Here is a 22,895-nt window from a genome sequence, read left to right on the forward strand (position 1 = left end):
ATGAATCCAAAACATTTAAATATTCTCCTCTTTCTGCTCTATGACGTATAAATTACTGAACAATATAACATTCTATTTCATCTCTTAGAAAACCCTTGCACCAACATATATAGAACGTGATTACCGAAGTAAACTTTGGTAATGATATTAACTTAGTCTTTACAAGTAATTTTTACTCCTTTAACCCCTTCTTCTTGCCCCTTTCATTTCCATCTAACTTAACAACATAATCTATCTCTGTAGATTAATAGACCATCCATTACCTTTATTAATTGTCAATCATTTAATATCTTACTAATTAATATAAGCATCATTTTCCAATACATATAGCACTGCTTTAATATAGATCACCACACAACTACCGTGTGTATATACATACAAATGGGTGTATATAAATGCGTGTATGTGTTCATGTGTATACATATATGTGCGTGTGTGTATATATGTGTACGCATGTTTGTGTATATGTACGTGTATGTACACATTTATGTATATGTATGAAATTATGTATGTGTAGGTGTATATATATATATATATATATATATATATATATACCTACACATACATAATTTCATACATATACATAAATGTGTACACACACGTACATATACACAAACATGCATACACATATATACACACACACACATATATGTATACACATGAACACATACACGCATTTATATATATATATATATGTGTGTGTGTGTGTGTGTGTGTGTATAAATATATGTATGCACATGTATGTATGTATGGGTGTATGGGTATATATATATGATTATACACATTTATGTCAACACTACTTGTATAAATACAAGATTAACTCCCCTTTACGGTCCCATTATACATAAAACACTCTTCTCCAATCTTTATCGGATTTAAATTATCTTATTAACACCCAATTCTAAACTCTAAATTTCCTTTTTTCCTTCTTTTCTTCCCTTCTTGCCCAACGTACTGTCTAGTAGCATTCCAACCTCCAACAGTTTTTTCAAATAAGTTACATAGCAATCTTCTCTAACTACAGTTATCATATTCAGTTAAAATGTCTTACGGTTAAGCTGGTTCCTATGTATTTCCCTGAAGAGAAGATTACATCCTTATCAACATCACCTATTCCTATGGAAGGTATAATTTGTAATCTTCGAAACATATGTTGGAAATAAAAGAATTCATTTAACATATGCGTTTTACTCCATTTACTAAATTTATATATTTACTCAAGTACCCAAAATAACAAAGAGTGTCTACCTCATAAACAGGAGTTACACCACAGTCATTTTGTGATCTTTGCTACCCTGGTATCTATTAACCAATTTATTTTGTCAGAGTTAATTATTAACTTAGAGAAAATAAATACATATAATAAAAAAAAAATATATATATATATATATATATATATATATATATATATATATATATATATATATATATATATTAATCCATATTCATTAGAAATTAAACTAAAATATTCAGAAAAGACTAAATCCTAATGAGTAATGATTCACTTTCACAATAAGTACAATTATGACTAACAATACATACGATCATTTTGTAATAAATTGTAGTTGATAAAAATACAGTGTTATAATAATGATTAAAATTTTAAATGAAAAAAAAAAATGTTTTAAAAAATAACCATTCTACATGAACTACAGTAAAAAAATAAGTATCACATAATATAATAAACAGGAGCACTCAGAGAGGGCAAACTGCAGCCAAGGCAACACCAACATCTTCTGGTGATTAGCTGGAGATGATTTTTAAAATGAGAATATCTGAAATAAAGTTGACTGCTCTCACAAATGAGAAAATTAAAAATGAACCTGACTACTCTCAAAAATTAAGTAAAAAAAATCCTTGTCTGGTACCTGATTGATCCCAGTGGTAGTCATAGAATGTGAAGGTAGCAGTAGAAAATTTAGTCGCTGTAATAAATAGTTTATCCTTATCTAATACAAGCCAAAGTTAACAAATTCACCATTCAAAATAGTTTCAAAGGCGGAGGTGATAAATAATTTCTACTCAGGAATGTTTAAATTCCGGCCTTCCTTTAGTATTCCCGTTGTTTTAGATTGATGTATAGATGTATGTATTTATATAAGTATACTGTAAAGTGTTAAATGAATGTATATTATATAAAATATATATTATAAAAATGTTAGTGTTATTTAATTTCCGAATGGTTTTGCTGCCGTTTGTTTATGTAGTTTGATTTCTTTATTTTATCCACCAGTTTCTCCTAATACAGAGAAGGAGAAGTAGTGAGAGTAACAGACATGATTGAGAGAGAGTCAGAGGAAATAATAACAATGAGAAAGATGAAACAAAGTGACAAAGAATGAGAAAGGAAGGGGTGATAGATGAATAACAAAGGATTGAGTGAAAAAGCCGACAAATGGTGTTTGAAGTGTGAGTATATGTGTGTGTAAAAGAGAGGTATGTTTGTGTGTGTGTATGTGTACAATGGAAATGGGATGGTAATGTTCAACGCTGAAAATGTGTGAGTGTATGTGTGTACATGTACAAGAGAACTATGTGAAACTTTACATATATGTGTAAAGTAAAGAAAATATAAAAAATAATTCAGAATCCTTGTCCAGTACTGGATTGATCCCAAAATCACAGGCCAAACATCCCAAAATCACAAGGCCAAACATCCCTGAAAGTTTCATCCAAATCCAACCAGCAGTTTTTGAGATATCTAGTCCACAGATAAACAAACACGACTGAAAACAATACCCCTGCCTTCGCTTAGGTGGACGTAATAGATAAGTAAACAAGTAAATACAAATAAGAGACATATTATTCCTATCTAGACAATTTATGTGTATAAACACACAAGGATTAGAGAGAGAGAGAGAGAGAGAGAGAGAGAAAGAGAGAGAGAGAGAGAGAGAGAGAAACAAATAAGGTGAATAGAAGGCTGAATTGGTAACTGTTTGAAATACTGGGAAAAGGGGAATGTTATATCATAGTTACAAACTTGTAACATCAACGGAAAAAGTGCATGTGTTCATATATGTATACATATACAAGTATGTGTACATGTTTATGTGTCCGTGTGCATATATATATGTGTGCAATTGTGGCTGTATGATTTGTATATGAGTGTGCATGTATCTATAAGTATAAATCTGTATAAATGTGTGTGTGTGTGTGTGCATGCATATGAATACACACACACACACACACACACAAATCTGTGTGCACCTATATAAATATACGTTCATCAAAGGATGCTTACAAATGTGTATTTATGTATGTATACATCTGAATGAGTTTATATGTATCCATGTGTGTATGTATGTAATTATGTATATATATATATATATGTTCATATATGCATATATAAGTATGTATAAATATATGATTGTGTACATGTATATATAAGTATGCATATATTTATATCTTTAATTGTGTATGTACACCTATATGCACCCAAATGTACATACTTCATTGTGTGTGTTAGGGCGTTTGGAAAATAATTGTGTTTTTTCACCACAATGAAATATAAATCAACTAATTATATCAGAGCCAGGGTTGAATGAGTGGGAACTGTCTAGAAATATTATATCATCTCTTCTATCCGGCAGTGTATCATTCATAGTTATTTTGGTGATTGACCCCATGGAGGATAAGAACTTTATGAAACAACATATTCACCATTGCTTAACTGCATGAGTTTTAAAACTAAAGTACCACTACAGAAGCAATGAAAAACATCTGGGTGCAGTGAAAGCTCATACATGTCAGCTGTGGTTTAAAAGACTTAAAGATGGTAATTGTGACATATCCAACAAGCCTCGCCCTAGAAGACGACCCACTCTGAATGACGACATCTTGAATGAGACTATTGTATCAGGTCCATGTCAAAACACCAAAGATTTGGTGCAAAAATTTAATGTGTTATGTTCAACTATCCACTAACATCTCAAGTAAATTGGGAAAACAAGCAAAGAGGAAATTTGGGTTCTACATGAGCTTATGCTTGAGAACTGAACACAACATTCTACCGTCTGCAGCAGTCTTCTAGCCAGGAATAACAACCTGTTATTTCTGCAGAGCATTGTTACAGGCAATGAAAAAGGGATTTTGCATCACAACAGAAAATGAAAAAGACAACGGTTATCATGCCAACACTAAACCAGAACTTCTTACACAAAAATTCTTGCTCTGTGTTTGGTGAAACATGAAAGCTACTGTCAATTATGAGCATGCAAGGACCATCGATGTAGATGTCTATTGCCAACAAATTGATTGTGTAAATGAAAAATTATGTTGAAAGTGGCCAGCTTTGGTAAATAGAAAAAGTGTTATTCGCCAGCATGATAATGCATGGCTACACTCTTCAAAACAAACCCAAGGAAAAATAAAATCATTAGGATGGGAAGTTCTTCCACATCCTCTATACTCACCTGACTTAGTACCTACAGATTCCCACCTGTTCTGATCACTAGAACATTTTATAAGAGACAAAACATTCAGAAACAAAGAGGAAGTTGAAAACAGTCTTTCAGACATTTTTTTCAGGAAAAGAAATAGGTTTCTTTGAACATGGCACAAAAAGTTACTTTCCCACTGGGCTGCAGTCATTGAAAATGATGGTGATTAGATTCTTGATTAAAACTATTCAGACAAACGTAGTTTACATTTGTTTTTATATCCTTTCTGGTAAAATGCAATTACTTTCCGAACACTCTAATATAATTTGAAACTAAGAATAAATAAAATATTAATATACTAATCTTTTTTATACATATACATAATATTGGTTTTAAAGTTTGGCACAAGGCCAGCAATTTCCTAGTGCTTATTTTACCTATCTCAAAACAATGAAAGGCAAAGTTGATCTTGGTAGCATTTGAACTGAGAATGTAAAGTTGGAAGAAATGGCTGCAAAGTATTTTTCCTGATATGCTTACAATTCTGCCAGTTTGCTTTGCCATAACATACATGTAAAATTCCTTTCTATTATAGGTACATGGCCTGAAAACTTAAAGGGGGCTAGTCTATTACATCAACTCCAGTGTTCATCCGGATGAAAGGTAAAATTGACTTAGGTGGCATTTGAACTAAGAAAGTATATTCAGAAGAAAAGGCTGCCCCTGGGAGCTCCTCTATGCTGATGACCTTGCTCTAATAGCTGAGTCACTATCAGAACTAGAGAAGTTTTAGGGTGGAAGCAAGGTCTAGAATCAAAGGGCCTTTGAGTCAATCTAACAAAAACCAAAGTCTTAGTATGTATGAAGGCAGACAAATCACAAATCCCTTCAGGTAGATAGTCTTGCTTGATCTGTAGAGAAAGCGTAAGTAGAAACTCTATAAGATGTACCCAGTGTAAGCTATGGACACAGTAATATCAAAGGAAAGTTAACTAGGAAGATGGAAGCTATGGAGTTGGTTTCTGAAATGGGGAGGGAACATAGATACTGAAGTTCTGTGATGTACATGACCTAATGATCTGCAACACTAACTTCAGGAAATCAGCCAGTCGCCTGTTCACCTATCACTCTGGTGACCCCATTCATCAGAAAGCAGGATAGATGGTTGCTCAAAAATGAAAAGACCTTCCCATGTGAAAATGTGCTCCTCAACACAGGCTAGACATTAGTAACTTCAAACCTCAGTCTAGAAGGATTCCAAGAAGCAAACCAGTCTAGAAAAGAAGGAAGTTCAAGGATCCTATGAATAGACAAAGATTTAGAGACGTCCTACATGAAGCATTTTACAAGAAGGAAGAGAAGATAATGACATATGACATAGAGGACAACTGGAAGTTCCTTTGGGAAATAATACTAAGGGTAATAGACCAAATTTGTGGTGAGTGCAAAGCCTCAACCACATATAAGGTGGAATAGTGTAGTAGACAGAGCCATAAGAGCAAAGAAACAGGCTTGGAAGGTCTGGAAGAGTGGATGTAGCAGAGAACTATACAAGATAGCTAGAAAGGAAGCTAGGTGATATGCATATTTAGCTTGGGGAGAAGCAGAAAGAAGGAAGCTTGCAATATTTTGTGGCATGAGGAGCAGAGGCTTGAAGTGTTCTCGACTGTAAGACAGTGAGTCAGGGAAAGTAGGAGAGAAATGTGTTCAATTAGATGGTACACTTGCACTTGGTAACTCTGGAAATAAAAGAGGCATGGAAGTATCACTCTGGAAGGCTGCCAAGCATGGAGAATGCATGGGAAAATGAAAACTCACATTAGGAAGTTATCCGAGCTGACAGCTACAATTAAAGTATGAAGACAAAGAAAGTTCCTGGCCCATCAGGAATTATCATTGAGATGGGGTGGGATATAATCTAGTTAATCAGGTTGTCCATACCCAATGACTGGTGTAGCAGTATTATATTCAATTGTGACAAAGGGATAGGCGATGTTTATTGACAGGAATACTGTCAATAAAGCAAAAGTCAGTAATGAGTATAGCAATGAATTTAGTGTGTAGGTAGCAGTTCACCAAGGATCAGGTCTCAGTCCCCTCTTGTTTATCATAGTCCTCCAGTCCATTACAGAGGAATTTAAAGCTGGTTGTCCTCTGGAGCTCCTCTATCCTGATGACTGTGTACTTACATTTGAATCTCTACTAGAATAAGAGAAAAAATTTCTGGTGTGGAATCAAAAGGCCAGAGTTAATTTACCAAAGACCACCTCCATAGGTGGCTGGTGCAGGTGGCACATAAAAACCATCTAGTACACAATGTAAAGTGGTTGGTGTTAGGAAGAGCATCCAGTTGTAGAAACCATACCAAAGCAGACAATAGAGCTTGGTGCAGTCCTTTGGTTTGCTAGCTCTTGTCAAACCAGCTAACCCATGCCAGCATGGCAAATGGACATTAAATGCTGATGATGCCGATTATGATAATAGTTATGCTCATGAAATATATTTCCCATGTTAAATCAAAAGAACTGTATCCACAGAATTAAAAATAATACCATAAATTCCAGTCTTGGTTTAAATATATACATGGCAAAATCACTACCAGAACTAGAGCAGAAGTTTTAGGTATGGAAACAAGGTCTAGAATAGAAGAGCCTTAGAGTTAACCTAGCAAACACCAAAGTCTTAGTAAGTAGGAAGGCAGATAAATCGCAAGTCCCTTCAGGTAGACGGCAATGCTCAATCTGTAGAAAAGGCGTAGGTAGAAACTCCATAAGATGCACCTAGTGTAAACTTTGGACACGTAAAAGGTGCAGCAATATCAGAGGAAGATTAACAGGGAAAATAGCTTTTGTATGTGGAAGATGCACAGGTACAATAAACATCAAAAATGTGCAGAAAATAGACTCTGTCAACTGCCAGGGGCGCAAGCTAGAGGTAGTAGATAGCTTCCATTATTTAGGTGACCAAGTTAGTAGTAGAGGTAGATGCTCTGAGAGCATAGCTGTGGGAATAAGATCAGGCTGGGTAAAGTTCAGAGAGGTTCTACCTCTACTAGCAACAAAGAGCCTCTCTCTCAAAGTGAAAGGTAGATTATATGATGCCTGTGTGTGAACAGCTATGCTACATGGCAGTGAAACATGGGCTGTAACAGCCGAAGACACGCATAGGCTTCAAAGAAATGAAGCCAGCATGCTTCACTGGATGTGCAATGTCAGTGTGTATGTTCGACAGAGTGTAAGCATCTTGAGAGAAAAGTTGGGTATAAGAGGCATCAGATGTGGTGTGCAAGAGAGATGACTGCACTGGTATGGTCATGTGATGTGTATGGATGAGGACAGCTGTATAAAGAAGTGCCGATCTCTAACTGTGGAGGGAACTTGTGTTAGAGGTAGACCCAAGAAGACATGGGATGAGGTGGTGAAGCATGTTCTTCAAACTTTAGGTCTCACAGAAGCAATGACTAGTTACCAAGATCGTTGGCGATATGCTGTGCTTGAGAAGACCTGTCAAGCCAGTGGCTGATGCTGGTGTCACATAAAGAGCACCTTTCCAAGCATTGGGCCTTATGGAGGCAAAGTGGCTGAGCTTCTTTTGAGAATTGGGCACCACAGAGGCAAAGTGGCTGAACTCCTTTCAAATGTTGGGCCACCTAGAGGCAATGACTGAGACCGTTGGCACTATGTCGTGCTTGAGAAGAAGACCCATCAAGCCGAGCAAAATTGCAGTCATGGCAGGTACTGGTGTCACACAAATGGCATCCATGCTGGTGACACGTAAAAACACCCAATTATACTCTTGGAGTGATTGGCGTTAGGAAGGGCATCCAGCCATAGAAACCATGCCACATCAGACTGGAGTCTAGAGCAGCCTTCCTGCTTGTCAGCCCTGGTCAAGCCATCCAACCCATGCCAGCATGGACAACGGACATTAAATGATGATGATGTTAAAATTCAAATAAACAAACAATAAAATTAACAGTAACAGACAACAAACGGACGTGCACAAGGAATGTATTAGTTTGACGCTTAGTAAAAAGAGAGTTTTTGATGTTTCGATCATAGCTCTTCATCAGAAAGGAGAAAGGAAAAAAATCCAAAGAAGAAAAAGAAATTGCCAGCAGCACGTGCATAGTTACATTGCTGAAGTGGACTAAAAGTTGTATGTGTGTATGTATGTATGTATGTACATATATATATAATACAGAGTAGAGAAAATTAAAAATGCAAATCATAGGCAAACAGATTCCCGAATGCATAAATGAAAACATTCAATCAAGTAGTTGAATCATATATATTTATACACATCAACATAAATCATGCATGTACAAGCATGAAGATTCTCCAAGGGTATGAAGGATAAAACCAAACATACATAAAAATATAGAAGAAATATAAAAATATATAAAAATACATATAAAATTACATATAAATAAAATTTACACGTAAGGAGTTATGTATGATAAATATAGGAGGTTCAAAATGAATGAGAGGTTGATAAAAAGAAGAATAAAAATGTCAACTTTTAAAATGGTGAACCGCCTAAATCATCTAAAAATTATATATACATACAGAATATAAAATAGATATTACGCTAGATATCAAGGTTAAGAAAAATATAAATAAAATAGGATCCAAACATTGGAGGATGTTCCATCTACAGCCGTTTCAGGGGTACAATTACTGGTCATGGTTAAAAATTAAATACTCCATATATGCACTGTCCCCTTCATCAGGATGATGTCCTCCTTGGTAAATTTCATCGTACTATTAATCTAGCAGAATCAAAAATTCCTAATAAAATGTTTTACAGCTTGTACACAAATGATCCCATGTTTGCTATGAGCAGAAGAATCCAAATGCTTGGGAATCACAATTACACCTATAAACATTATTCTAATTCAATTACCTAGTAGATCAAACTTTATAGGATTTTAGAAATGTTGAGTGAAATTTATGGCTACATGAGGGAACCACATCTGAAAACTTATTTAACATATTAGCATTTTATAATTTAAGGATTAGATACGATTCTCTTACACACAATGTACACCTATTGAAACCATTATCATATGGGGGAGCCCTCACAATTATGGACTATGAGAGGTCATAAAGTAAGTTACTATCCCTAAGTTTATTTATATAGGCCATTAAGGTAGTGGAATTCTTATACTTAGGGTTTGAAAAGGAATTCAGATGGGCCCTATATCTCCTTTTGAAATCTATCATACTACCTATATATATCTTCTTTTGTCTATTGGGTATGCATACTATACATTTATATACAACATTGTATCAAAGACATGATCCTATAAGTGGACGGGTTTTGGGGGTCCTGAAGTTACATATTTTATTTAGTGGCGCACTACTCTTAATGTTCTTATTTATATTGCCAGCATTATTAATATCATTAGATTGGGATATGGTGCCTAATTTTAAATTCATTAAAGTTTGATTATTATTATTTGTTACATTAGTATTTGGGGTTGATACCTTAGTGTTATCCTTATTTCCGTTAGTATATAGTGCTAGTTTTAAAGCATTATTATGAGTTGCATTATTGTTGTCCTTATTTTAAGCTATATCCTTTATTTCATTAGTATGAAATTATTATTCCCTTAAATTCCTTAAATTATTATTATTAGTTACGCTATTGTTGTCTTTATTCACGATACATTTAATTTCATCCCTATATATAGAATCTATTATTGTTCCTAAGTTAGGTATTGCAGAGTGTGAGAATTTATCAGTAGATTTTACAGTAGAAAAGAGTTCCCTCTATCAAGATGATTTGTGCCAGGTATCAAAATGCTGTTATCATGACATGCTCAATGCTCTGTGAATACTGTAAAGGCTATAAGTTGTGACAAGGACAGCTGCAACAGAGAATACAAAGTCATAACCAGCTGGAAGGTACACAGCAGGCATTCTGATTGTCTGCACACTGGAATTCCACCCCACATATTTGAACAGGGCCTTAGGCTCAATTTAGATAGTTATGTGAAGCTGCTGGAGACTGGTCAAACCATAGCCGGAGAGGGTCGCTGCTGGAAGGCTATATGTGTGACAGCAGGATTCAGTTCCTTACCATACCACCCAAAAGAGTCAGAAGTGGTTGTTAGAGAATTCTTATAACTTCACCACCCCTTCTTTCTGGCTTCCTAATTCCCCCATTTGTAATCTCATGGATTACTATGTGTGGGGAACAGTTGAGAAAGATACCACCTATTCTGTTTCCAACTCCAAGGATGAGCTAGTGACAAAGATTAAGGAGGTGTTCAAAGGTATTCTCAGGGCCACTGTGAGGAAAGCATATGCCAGGCTCAGAAGCTGCCTTGAGGCCATGGTGGAAGCTGAAGTCAACTACTTTGAGTAAACTGTTTATCCCTCAACCATAATCTCATTGATATATTTTGATTTTTGTAATAAATGGCATAATATTTGTGATGTTTCGGGAAAGTTATCATATAAGCTCAGTCTGATTTTACCTTTTTTAAAATTGAATGAAATTTAATAGTATTTTAGAATGCCTAATGGAATTAAAAATTATTTTTATGCATTTGTGTACATTTAAACTAATTAAATATTATTTTACAGAATAACAGAATTAAAATTTCTTTGATTATAACCCTTTCTAACATGGAAGTATCCAAAGAGCATTTGAGGCACATAATGCTTTATGAGTGCCAAAAAGCAAACGCAGCAGCCAAAGCAACTTGAAATATACACTCAGTTTATGGGAAAGAATGCTTGAATGAAAGAACTTGCAGAAGAGGGTTTGCAAAATTCAGAAGTGGAGATTTTCAGCCTTGAAGATGAAGATCGAACAGGACGTCCAGTTGAGTTTGATGATAAGCTCCTTGAGGAATTACTTGAAGAAAATCCTGCATTATCAGTTGAAGAATTGCCAATAAAGCTTAGTTCAAACCATATAACTGTTCATCATCATCTTCAACAACTTAGAAAGGTTCCTAAACTTGGAAAATGGGTGCCTCATGAATTGTCCGAAAGCAGCCGCAAACCCCAATTTGACATCTGCTCTTTTCTCCAATCTCACAAACTCATTTCACCCTTTTTGGATAGACTTGTGATTGGTGATGAAAAATGGATCTTCTATTGAAATGTTAAATGTCGTAAACAGTGGCTTGGTAAAAGGGAAAAAGCTCAACCACAACCAAGAAGGGAACTTCATGGGAAAAAGGTTCTTCTCTCTATCTGGTGGGAATGCAAAGAAGTAATTCACTTTGAGTTGTTACCACCTAATGCAACAGTCAATGCTCAAGTCTACTGTCAGCAATTAGAGCATTTGACCAAAGCTATGAAGAAAAAAAGACCCACTTTAGTGAATCGAAAAGGAGTGATGTTTCATTAGAACAATGTGTGACCCCACACTGCAAAGATCACATCACAGAAGATCGAAGAGCTTGGTTGGGAAAAATTCCTCATCCACCCTATTCTCCCGACCTTGCTCCTTCAGACTACCATTTGTTTCATAGTTTACAGAATCATTTGGGGGACATAACTTTTGCAAGCCAGGAGGAGGTCGAAACTAACATTTCAGAGTTTTTCACTTTGAAACCAAGAGAGTTTTACATTGATAGGATTAACAAGCTTGTAAATAGATGGAAGGAAGTCATAGATAATCAAGGAAAATACATTGATGATTAAATTTCAATTAAATATAACATTTGATCACTTGTTTTCTTTATTCAAAATTTGGAGAGAACTTATGGGATGACCTGATAGATTGTAGAATTTTACAAAACAATCTAGGTAGATTCTTAACCCTAAGTGAGAAAGGAGTGGCAAACCAAATAATTTCATGTATTCTGGATTTAGAATTTCTAATTGTATTAGAAGTCTCAGGAGGAGGAAGTTTATACTTATAATTATTATAACACCTATATTTTGGCCTAAATCGTTTAACATGTGGTTGATTTGTGCTAGTATCATTTAGATGACCTACTTCGCTTATACCTATGCTATTATAAGGATCAATATTTGTGATCTTTCTTTTTAATTTAGTATCTGGTATATAGTAGATACTTTTATGAAACCTACTTATTTTCAAGGCATTATTATATGTAGGGGCGTATTGATTGAAGATTTTCTTGTTAGCAGATAGATTTGACACTCTAATAGAGATAGTGACTACAATGCTAATAGTTGAGCTAGTGTGATTAGAGGAAATGTTGATATACTGGAGGGTTTGGTTTGGCTTTCAGGATGTATAGTAAAGCTCCATGTTCAAGTCTAATGTTACATCGAGGAAATTAGCCACTTTGGAGTTGATATCGAAAATGATATCAAGATTAAAGAAATTTTTACAATATTTCCATAAATTCTTTTTTACCATTTCAGCAGTGGGATTTGACAGACCACGTGCAATAAATAAGGCATTGTCCCTATATAAACCCCCAGAGAGATTAGGGAAGCTACTTTTTATTTTCGCGAGGAGATACAGGCCCACTAAATCCATAATCTGTGCTGAGTCTTCATTATATTGAATAGGCCCATGGAATCAGCCCTTACCCAATTTTGATCACTGTAATTGATCAAGGTCATCCTGGCAGTTAGAATAATATCTATGTCTGACTTTGGGATGTCAGTTAAATTACGGGTGAATATTAATGCTTTGTTAAGCAAAATAGGGGAGATCGATGCATAGTAATTCGAAATATTGAACTGTTTAAATCTAGTGGATGTTTTTATCAATAAGGGAATGGAACCAAGAGATCACATGTCTGGTAGAGTTCCATAAAGGTAATGCAACATTATACTTAACCAAAGGGACAATTCGGTCAATCATGGATTTTCTGATTCTGCCCAAATGAGATTTTGTAGGGCAAATTATTCTAATAGAAGGTTTCGACCGGAAATCTATTTTATGGTCCTTAAGGGTACAGTGGGGGGATTTTGGTGAGTAAGGTTGAGTTCTGTCTAGCATTCCTAAATTAGAAATGAGTTCATAATGCGCATTATTAACTTTTGTCAAGGCAGTGGCATTTTAAAACATACTTAATATTTTATATATATATATAGGGTAAAAAATGTATGCATATATATATGCGAGTAAAAATAAATACAAAAAAGGTGTTTTTTTTGTATGATTGTGTATAGAGGAATATATTATTTTGTTTAAAAGAGTTCCAACACTGTCTGTTTTTTATGTTTTATTTATATTCCTGCAGAACCAATGTGGGGTATAGAATATGGAATATACAATATATAATATAATATACAATATATAATATAAAATAAAATAAAATAAAAATGGATGGCACCATGAAAGAAAGTATTGAATGTAGATGAAATATTGAGTGTTCAATATAAAGGATCAAATGTATAAATATATAAATATAAATATATAAAGGCGACTCGAGTTTCAGGGCTATTTCCCTTTGTCATGGCCGGTATGACAGACTTTAACAGACTATATATATATATATATATATATATATATATATATATAGTTTTAGGGAAAATAACCAATTTTCAAGAACTCATCGATGAAAATCCACTATCACATATAGAAAAATTAATAATTAAAAGCACAATAAATGAGTATAATATAAAGTAAAGTAAATATCATAAGATAAATATAATAAAAAGATTACACGTGTTTCATAACCAATTTTCAAATAGAAAAGAAATTTAAATCGATTAAAATCAATTGAAATTATCGAAAATAAGTTCTATTCAAAAATATAGCTACTCGTCAGATCGTAAGTAGAACAATAATTAGATATATATCTCAACCAACAATAAGTACCAAATGAATTAATATGAAATACTTATTATATAAAGATAGAAAAATTATTTAAAAAATATCATAATATCAAAATAATAACCATTCAATAATCATCCCTTCATCCATTATAATAACATGTATATTATATACAAAAAACATCTTACATAAATTATCATTGTTTTAAATACAAGTTAAACGAAGTTTAAGTTTAAAATAATAATGAAGATAAAATTAGTACATATTTAACCGGTGTAATAGTTAAAGCTATACTATTTAAAGCTAAAGACGTTTATTTAATTATAATTAAAGATCAATTGAATAATAGAAAAATACAAGATTATTTATTTCTACAAACGTAATAATAAAAAATATGAATGAAAAAATTATGAATGGAAAAAATTATGAATGAAAAAATTAGGAAAGAAAAAATTATTAAGAATAAAAGGTTAAACTTTATATATATATACAAAGTTTTGATTTAAAAAAAACTTTAACGATATTATAAACTATAAAGATTAATAATTAATCAAATAATATTAATCAAAAATAATCGAAAATATATCAACACTATTCCAATCGAAGTTCTAATATTATGTTGAAATGAAACTATAACTTCTAAATAATTTAGTGTTAAATAAGTTATCTATTAAAATAATCTATAAAGAACCAAATGAATAGTATAAAAACAAGAATACATATTATTTTCAAATAGTAGAAAATCTTTAGCAAAGTGAAAACAGTACTTACGGAAAAATTTGGATAAGTACTGTTTTCACTTTGCTAAAGATTTTCTACTATTTGAAAATAATATGTATTCTTGTTTTTATACTATTCATTTGGTTCTTTATAGATTATTTTAATAGATAACTTATTTAACACTAAATTATTCAGAAGTTATAGTTTCATTTCAACATAATATTAGAACTTCGATTGGAATAGTGTTGATATATTTTCGAATATTTTTGATTAATATTATTTGATTAATTATTAATCTTTATAGTTTATAATATCGTTAAAGTTTTTTTTAAATCAAAACTTTGTATATATATATAAAGTTTAACCTTTTATTCTTAATAATTTTTTCTTTCCTAATTTTTTCATTCATAATTTTTTCCATTCATAATTTTTTCATTCATATTTTTTATTATTACATTTGTAGAAATAAATAAATCTTGTATTTTTCTATTATTCAATTGATCTTTAATTATAATTAAATAAACGTCTTTAGCTTTAAATAGTATAGCTTTAACTATTACACCGGTTAAATATGTACTAATTTTATCTTCATTATTATTTTAAACTTAAACTTTGTTCAACTTGTATTTAAAACAATGATAATTTAAAACAATGATAATTTATGTAAGATGTTTTTTGTATATAATATACATGTTATTATAATGGATGAAGAGATGATTATTGAATGGTTATTATTTTGATATTATGATATTTTTAAAATAATTTTTCTATCTTTATATAATAAGTATTTCATATTAATTCATTTGGTACTTATTGTTGGTTGAGATATATATCTAATTATTGTTCTACTTACGATCTGACGAGTAGCTATATTTTTGAATAGAACTTATTTTCGATAATTTCAATTGATTTTAATCGATTTAAATTTCTTTTCTATTTGAAAATTGGTTATGAAACACGTGTAATCTTTTTATTATATTTATCTTATGATATTAACTTTACTTTATATTATACTCATTTATTGTGCTTTTAATTATTAATTTTTCTATATGTGATAGTGGATTTTCATCGATGAGTTCTTGAAAATTGGTTATTTTCCCTAAAACTATATATTTTATATATACTTTATCTATAAGGCTCAATTTAATTTTAATTTTTTATAAATTGATTTTAATTGGGTTTTTTACCTGTAATTTTGGATTTTGTCCCTAATATTATTATTATATATATATATATATATATGTATGTATATATATATATGAATCTATATATATATATATATATATATATATATATATATATATATATACACACATATACATACATTTTTTACCTTTTACATGTTTCAGCCATTAGACTGTAGCCATGATGAGGCACCACCTTGAAGGGTTTACTCAAACAGAATGGCCCCAGTACTAATATTTTCTAACTTTAGTATTTATTCTATTGATCTGTTTTTTGCTGAACTGCTAGATTACAGGCATGTAAATATACATGACAGGTTTCTTCCCATTTCCATCTACCAAATCTACTCACACTATTTTGGTCAGCCCAGAACCTAAGGTGCTACGCAGTGAAACTGGACCCAGAACCATGTGGTCATGAAGCAAACAAACACAGCCATGCCTGCACCTATACATATATATATATAGTCTAATAGTGGTCTGCCTTTGGGAAGATCCTGTCCATACGAACCTTCTCTAGCACTCTCTACACAACCTGAGAGGATCAGTATGCTGGACTGTTGAGTAGATTACCAAAACTTCGGCTAACATAAATAGACTTGGTATGAACAGTGGAGTAGTTTCCAATTGCTTTCTCCAGGCAGGTGGGATTAGAGAGCTGGAAGGTATTCTGTAAAACATTTTTGCAGATAAGCCAATAATTCTGCCACTACAGATGCACCAAAAATTCTGCCACCTGCAGAGCAATGTGAAATGAAGTGTTTTGCTTAAGAACACAACATGCTTCCTGGTTCAGGAAGTGAACCTATGATCCAGTAATCATGAGTACAATATTCTAACTACTAGACCACATGCCTTCAGAATCATTATTGCGCCAGACAAAATGTTTAGCAACATTCCTTCCAACTCTTTAAATTCTGAGTTCAAAAGCTGCTGGGGTTGATTTTATCTTTCATCATGTGTGTGTGCGTGTGTGTGTGCGTGTGTGTGTTTGTGTGTGTAGCTAAATATTTATTTCAGCCCAAATGACTGCAGCACTTTAACTATTACTCTCAAACAAAGAACGAGTCCCAAAACATTAGATTTTACAATCCTTATGGCAAATTAACTTATCAAGCTCTCATATTAAATTTTATACATTGTTACGATTGTATAAACAAGTAAAACCAACAATATATTTGTTCAAACAGTCAAACAACTTAAGAATGTGTAATAAAATGTAACCAAGGATGTTATGTCACTATTATTTTACCATTTTCTCTCTGCTTGCAAGAAAGGGCATTGTAATATAATAGATTAATAAAACAAAATCTAATTAGATATACTTACATATGCTGAGCAAAACTGCGAAGGACCACCTGATGGATAGGATTGAAAAACATTCCGAGACAATGTAATTGTGGAGAGTTGAGTTAGGCTTGACAGCAAACCTTCCTAAGGAATGAAAAAGGAATATATATATATATATATATATATATATACACATACATATATATATATATATATATATATATATATATATATATATATATATATATATATATATATATATACACATACACACACACATATTACTAGTACTACATTTGACAAATATTCCACTGTGTGGAATATTTGACCAAAAGATTATGATTAGAAAACTGAAGAAAAATGTTTCTCTATACACATGTTCAATATATGAGTATATTCTGCACTTCTATCATAACAAGCAATATCTAAAAAGTATTGTGCTGCAATACTGGATGTTTGGGCTAAATTTAATGATTTTAGAAGTCTCATTTTTTCAGGAACAGCTTGTAGAGATGACTGATCAATAACTTTGGAGAGATTAAAGTTGTAAGAGAGAAAAAGTTAGCTGACATGGAGGGCTGGAAGCCATCTGAATATTGGAAAAGAGTTCCCTCTATCAAGATGATTTGTGCCAGGTATCAAAATGCTGTTATCATGACATGCTCAATGCTCTGTGAATACTGTAAAGGCTATAAGTTGTGACAAGGACAGCTGCAACAGAGAATACAAAGTCATAACCAGCTGGAAGGTACACAGCAGGCATTCTGATTGTCTGCACACTGGAATTCCACCCCACATATTTGAACAGGGCCTTAGGCTCAATTTAGATAGTTATGTGAAGCTGCTGGAGACTGGTCAAACCATAGCCGGAGAGGGTCGCTGCTGGAAGGCTATATGTGTGACAGCAGGATTCAGTTCCTTACCATACCACCCAAAAGAGTCAGAAGTGGTTGTTAGAGAATTCTTATAACTTCACCACCCCTTCTTTCTGGCTTCCTAATTCCCCCATTTGTAATCTCATGGATTACTATGTGTGGGGAACAGTTGAGAAAGATACCACCTATTCTGTTTCCAACTCCAAGGATGAGCTAGTGACAAAGATTAAGGAGGTGTTCAAAGGTATTCTCAGGGCCACTGTGAGGAAAGCATATGCCAGGCTCAGAAGCTGCCTTGAGGCCATGGTGGAAGCTGAAGTCAACTACTTTGAGTAAACTGTTTATCCCTCAACCATAATCTCATTGATATATTTTGATTTTTGTAACACACTTTTATTTTCGGATGGGATATTGTGTTTTCTTTTCTTTTTGTGCAAACTGTCAAATATAGCCTGAATACCTTGTTTACCAAACATGTGTTAATAGATTCGTACTGATTTTGCCTTCTATATAAACTCTAGCATATACAACATAAAACATGTTAAAAAGGATTGGGTTACATAATTATCATCCAAATATCTAGCTCAAAATGCATGTAGCTCACCACACTGTTGAAAATGCTATTTTATTTTAAATTTCTTTGTATTATTGAGTAATCATTGATAAAATATATAAACTTCAGCAATGTTTTTTACAGTATCAGCATGGATACCCAAGCAAGCAAATTTGACGAAAATAGAAAAGACATGGAAATGCAATTATAATTTTTACAGAAAAAGTCGAAAACAACAACTGGTTTTTCAATTAAAACCTTGACCAATTCAAATGCAAAAAATAATATTTCCTTCCCCACACAAAAAGGTCTGACTGTACTGATACAAAAGCCATGGTCTGACTGTACTGATACAAAAGCCATGCCTCTTTACCTCCAACTACTACTCAAAATTTTTATTCTTTCTTCTCCCTTGCTTGGCAAACCCCACAAATTATTTATATATAAAAACGCCAGGAAATCTAAATTTGAACCACTTTTTGATAAATCCAATAATGGAAGAAAATGCTATAAGTGTAAATAAAATGTAAATAAAAAATTATATATAATCATCCAGCATTCTGACTTCCTAATTATTCTAAATATACTATATCTGTACATCACTTCAAAACTATCTGTGTGTGTGTGTGTGTGTGTGTGTGTGTATATATATATATATATATATATATATATATATATATATATATACACACAAATTCAAACATACACATATATCATCATCATCGTTTATCGTTTGCCTTCCATGCTAGCATGGGTTGGACGATTTGACGGAGGACTGGAGAACTAGAACGCTGCACCAGGCTCCAATCTGATCTGGCAGAGTTTCTACAGCTGGATGCCCTTCCTAACACCAACCACTCCGAGAGTGTAGTGGGTGCTTTTACGTGCCACCGGTACGAGGGCCAGTCTGGCGGTACTGCAATAGCCACGCTCAAAATGGTGTTTTTTACATGCCACCTGCACAGGAGCCAAGAGAGAGAGGATAAGAAATGGAGCAATTAACAGTGAGAAGTGGATCATTGGTGATTTAAAGTCATTCTTTAATTAAGATGACTTCAAATAATGACTGTAAAACACCTACCGTATACCTTATAACAAGAACCATACATACTGAGGTAATACCAGAAGTGCCTATAGATGCATCTATCCCTTAGGTTACATTACCTCTAACTTATATCTTACACAATATATATATATACATAGATACATGTATATATATATATCATCATCGTTTAACGTCCGCTTTCCATGCTAGCATGGGTTGGACGATTTGACTGAGGACTGGTGAAACCGGATGGCAACACCAGGCTCCAGTCTGATTTGGCAGAGTTTCTACAGCTGGATGCCCTTCCTAACGCCAACCGCTCAGAGAGTGTAGTGGGTGCTTTTACGTGTCACCCGCACGAAAACGGCCACGCTCGAAATGGTGTCTTTTATGTGCCACCCGCACAAGCCAGTCCAGGGGCACTGGCAACGATCTCGCTCGAAAATCCTACAGGAGCCAGTCAGGCGGTACTGGCAACGGCCACGCTCAAAATGGTGCATCTCATGTGCCACCCGCACAAGAACCAGTCCAGGGGCACTGGCAACGATCTTACTTGGCTTGCCGGGTCTTCTCACGCACAGCCCATTTCCAAAGGTCTCGGTCCGTAGTCATCGCCTCGGTGAGGCCCAATGTACGAAGGTCTTGCCTCACCACCTCAGCCCAGGTCTTCCTGGGCCTACCTCTTCCACGGGTTCCCTCAACTGTTAGGGTGTGGCACTTTTTCACGCAGCTATCCTCCTCCATTCTCACCACATGTCCATACCAGCGCAATCGTCTCTCTTGCACGCCACAACTGATGCTTCTAATGTTCAGCTTTTCTCTCAAGATACTTACACTCTGACGGGTATTCACATTGACATTACACATCCAACGGAGCATACTGGCTTCATTCCTTGCGAGCTTACGTATGTCCTCAGCAGTTACAGCCCATGTTTCACTGCCATGTAGCATGGTTGTTCGTACGCATGCGTCATACAGTCTGCCTTTTACTCTGAGTGAGAGTCCCTTTGTCGCCAGCAGGGGTAAGAGCTCTCTAAACTTTGCCCAGGCTATTCTTATTCTAGCAGCTACACTTTCAGCGCACCCACCCCCACTACTAACTTGGTCGCCCAGATAGCGGAAGCTATCGACTACCTCTAGTTTTTCACCCTGGAATGAGATAGAAGTTGTTTCCTGTTTGTTTGCAGTCTTTATTGCACCTGAACATCTGCCACAAACAAAAACTAACTTGCTAGTTAACCTGCCTTTGATGTTGCTGCACCTCTTATGTGTCCATAGCTTGCACCGGGTACATCTTATAGAGTTACTACCTACTCCTTTTCTACATACTGAGCAGGGCCATCTACCTGAAGGGGTTTGTGTTTTATCTACCTTCCTACTTATTAGGATTTTGGTTTTAGCTAGGTTGACTCTAAGGCCCTTCAATTCTAGACCTTGCTTCCACACCTGAAACTTCTCCTCTAGTTCTGATAGTGACTCCGCAATTAGGGCAAGGTCATCAGCATAGAGGAGCTCCCAGGGGCAACCTGTCTTGAACTCCTCTGTGATTGCCTGGAGGACTATGGTAAATAATAGGGGGCTGAGGACGGAACCTTGGTGGACCCCTACCTCTACCCGGAATTCATTGCTGTACTCATTTCCAACCCTCACCTTACTGGCCGCATCTCTGTACATGGCTCGCACAGCTCTCACTAGCCATTCTTCTATCCCAAGTTTCCTCATTGACCACCAGATAAGGGATCGGGGGACCCTGTCAAAGGCTTTCTCCATGTCAACGAAAGCCAGGTACAGAGGTTTATCCTTGGCTAGGTATTTCTCTTGCAACTGTCTCACTAGAAATAAGGCATCAGTAGTGCTTTTACCTGGCACGAACCCAAACTGCATCTCATCTAAATTGATTCGCTCCCTAATTAGTTGGGCTATGACCCTCTCTGTAACTTTCATAACCTGATCTAACAGCTTGATGCCTCTGTAATTATTTGTATCTAAAGCGTCCCCTTTACCTTTGTAGCAGTTGACTATGATGCTGCTACACCAGTCATAGGGTATGACTCCTTCGTGTATCACCTGGTTCGTAATACGGGTGACTAGGCTATAGCCAACACTGCCAGATATTTTGAGCATCTCTGCAGTGATTCCTGATGGGCCGGGGGCTTTCCCGGTCTTCATACTCTTAATTGCTTTATCTACCCTGGTACTATCAACTCGGATAGCTGGTCCCTCTATTGGGTCGACATAAGGCAGGCTCTCTTTCTCCCATTCATTCTCTTTATTAAGCAATCTATCGTAGTGGCATCTCCAGACCTCTTTCTTTGCATCCTCATTTAATGCAAGCGTACCATCATCCATGCGAACACATTTCTCTCCTACAACATCACTATTCTCTCTCCTACACTGTCTTGCAACCCGAAATACCTCGAGTCTTTGGTCCTCACGGCGCAGAACATTGGCAAATCTTTCCTTATCTGCTTCCCCTCTGGCTAAATAAACCTGTCGCCTAGCCTCCCTTCTGGCACATTGGTACAATTCCCTGCTACCACCGTTCTTCCAGTCCTTCCAAGCTTGTTTCTTTTGTCTAATAGCCCTGTCTACCTCCTTGTTCCACCACCACGTTACTCTGGGTTGGGAGGGGACCTTACACCACCCACAAATCTGGTCGGTGGCTTTCAACAGGTTGTCCCGCAGAAATCTCCAATTGTCTTCCACGTTGTATGATGCTATATCCCCTTCTATTTCGTTAAATGCTTCAAGTAACTTGTCTCTAAGTCTCTGTCCGTTTGCAGGGTCTTTAAGCTTCCACACCCTTCTTCTCCAAGCCTGTCTAATTCTGGGCACCCATTTTGCCTTGATCCCAAAGTCGCTAACTACTAATCTATGTTGTGGGGTACATTCTTCGCCAGGGTAGGTTTTGGCATTTATAAGCCGCCCTCTTTCCCTATTTCTGGCGAGGATGTAGTCGATTTGGCTAGAGTGTCTGCCGGAGCGGTAGGTGACTAGGTGACTGGCAGGTTTCCTGAAGTTGGTATTGCAGACCATAAGATTGGTTGCATCACAGAACTCCAGCAGTCTGGTTCCCTCCTCGTTGCGGGAACCGAAGCCATAGCCTCCATGTATGCCATGGAA

General features: G+C 35.0%; 1 protein-coding gene across 1 annotated transcript in view; it reads right to left on the reverse strand.

Annotated features, from left to right (window-relative positions):
* LOC106873751 (uncharacterized) overlaps positions 1-22,895 on the reverse strand; it is a 524,930-nt gene that overhangs the window by 238,114 nt on the left and 263,921 nt on the right. Inside the window, exon 11 of the mRNA XM_089363355.1 lies at positions 17,339-17,443. Within this exon, the coding sequence (XP_089219481.1) occupies positions 17,339-17,443 (105 nt within the window). The remainder of the gene's footprint in view (positions 1-17,338; positions 17,444-22,895) is intronic.

The sequence above is a fragment of the Octopus bimaculoides genome, chromosome 15 (genome assembly GCF_046866305.1).
Source record: "Octopus bimaculoides isolate indiv1 chromosome 15, ASM4686630v1, whole genome shotgun sequence".
NCBI classification, from domain to species: Eukaryota; Metazoa; Mollusca; class Cephalopoda; order Octopoda; family Octopodidae; genus Octopus; species Octopus bimaculoides.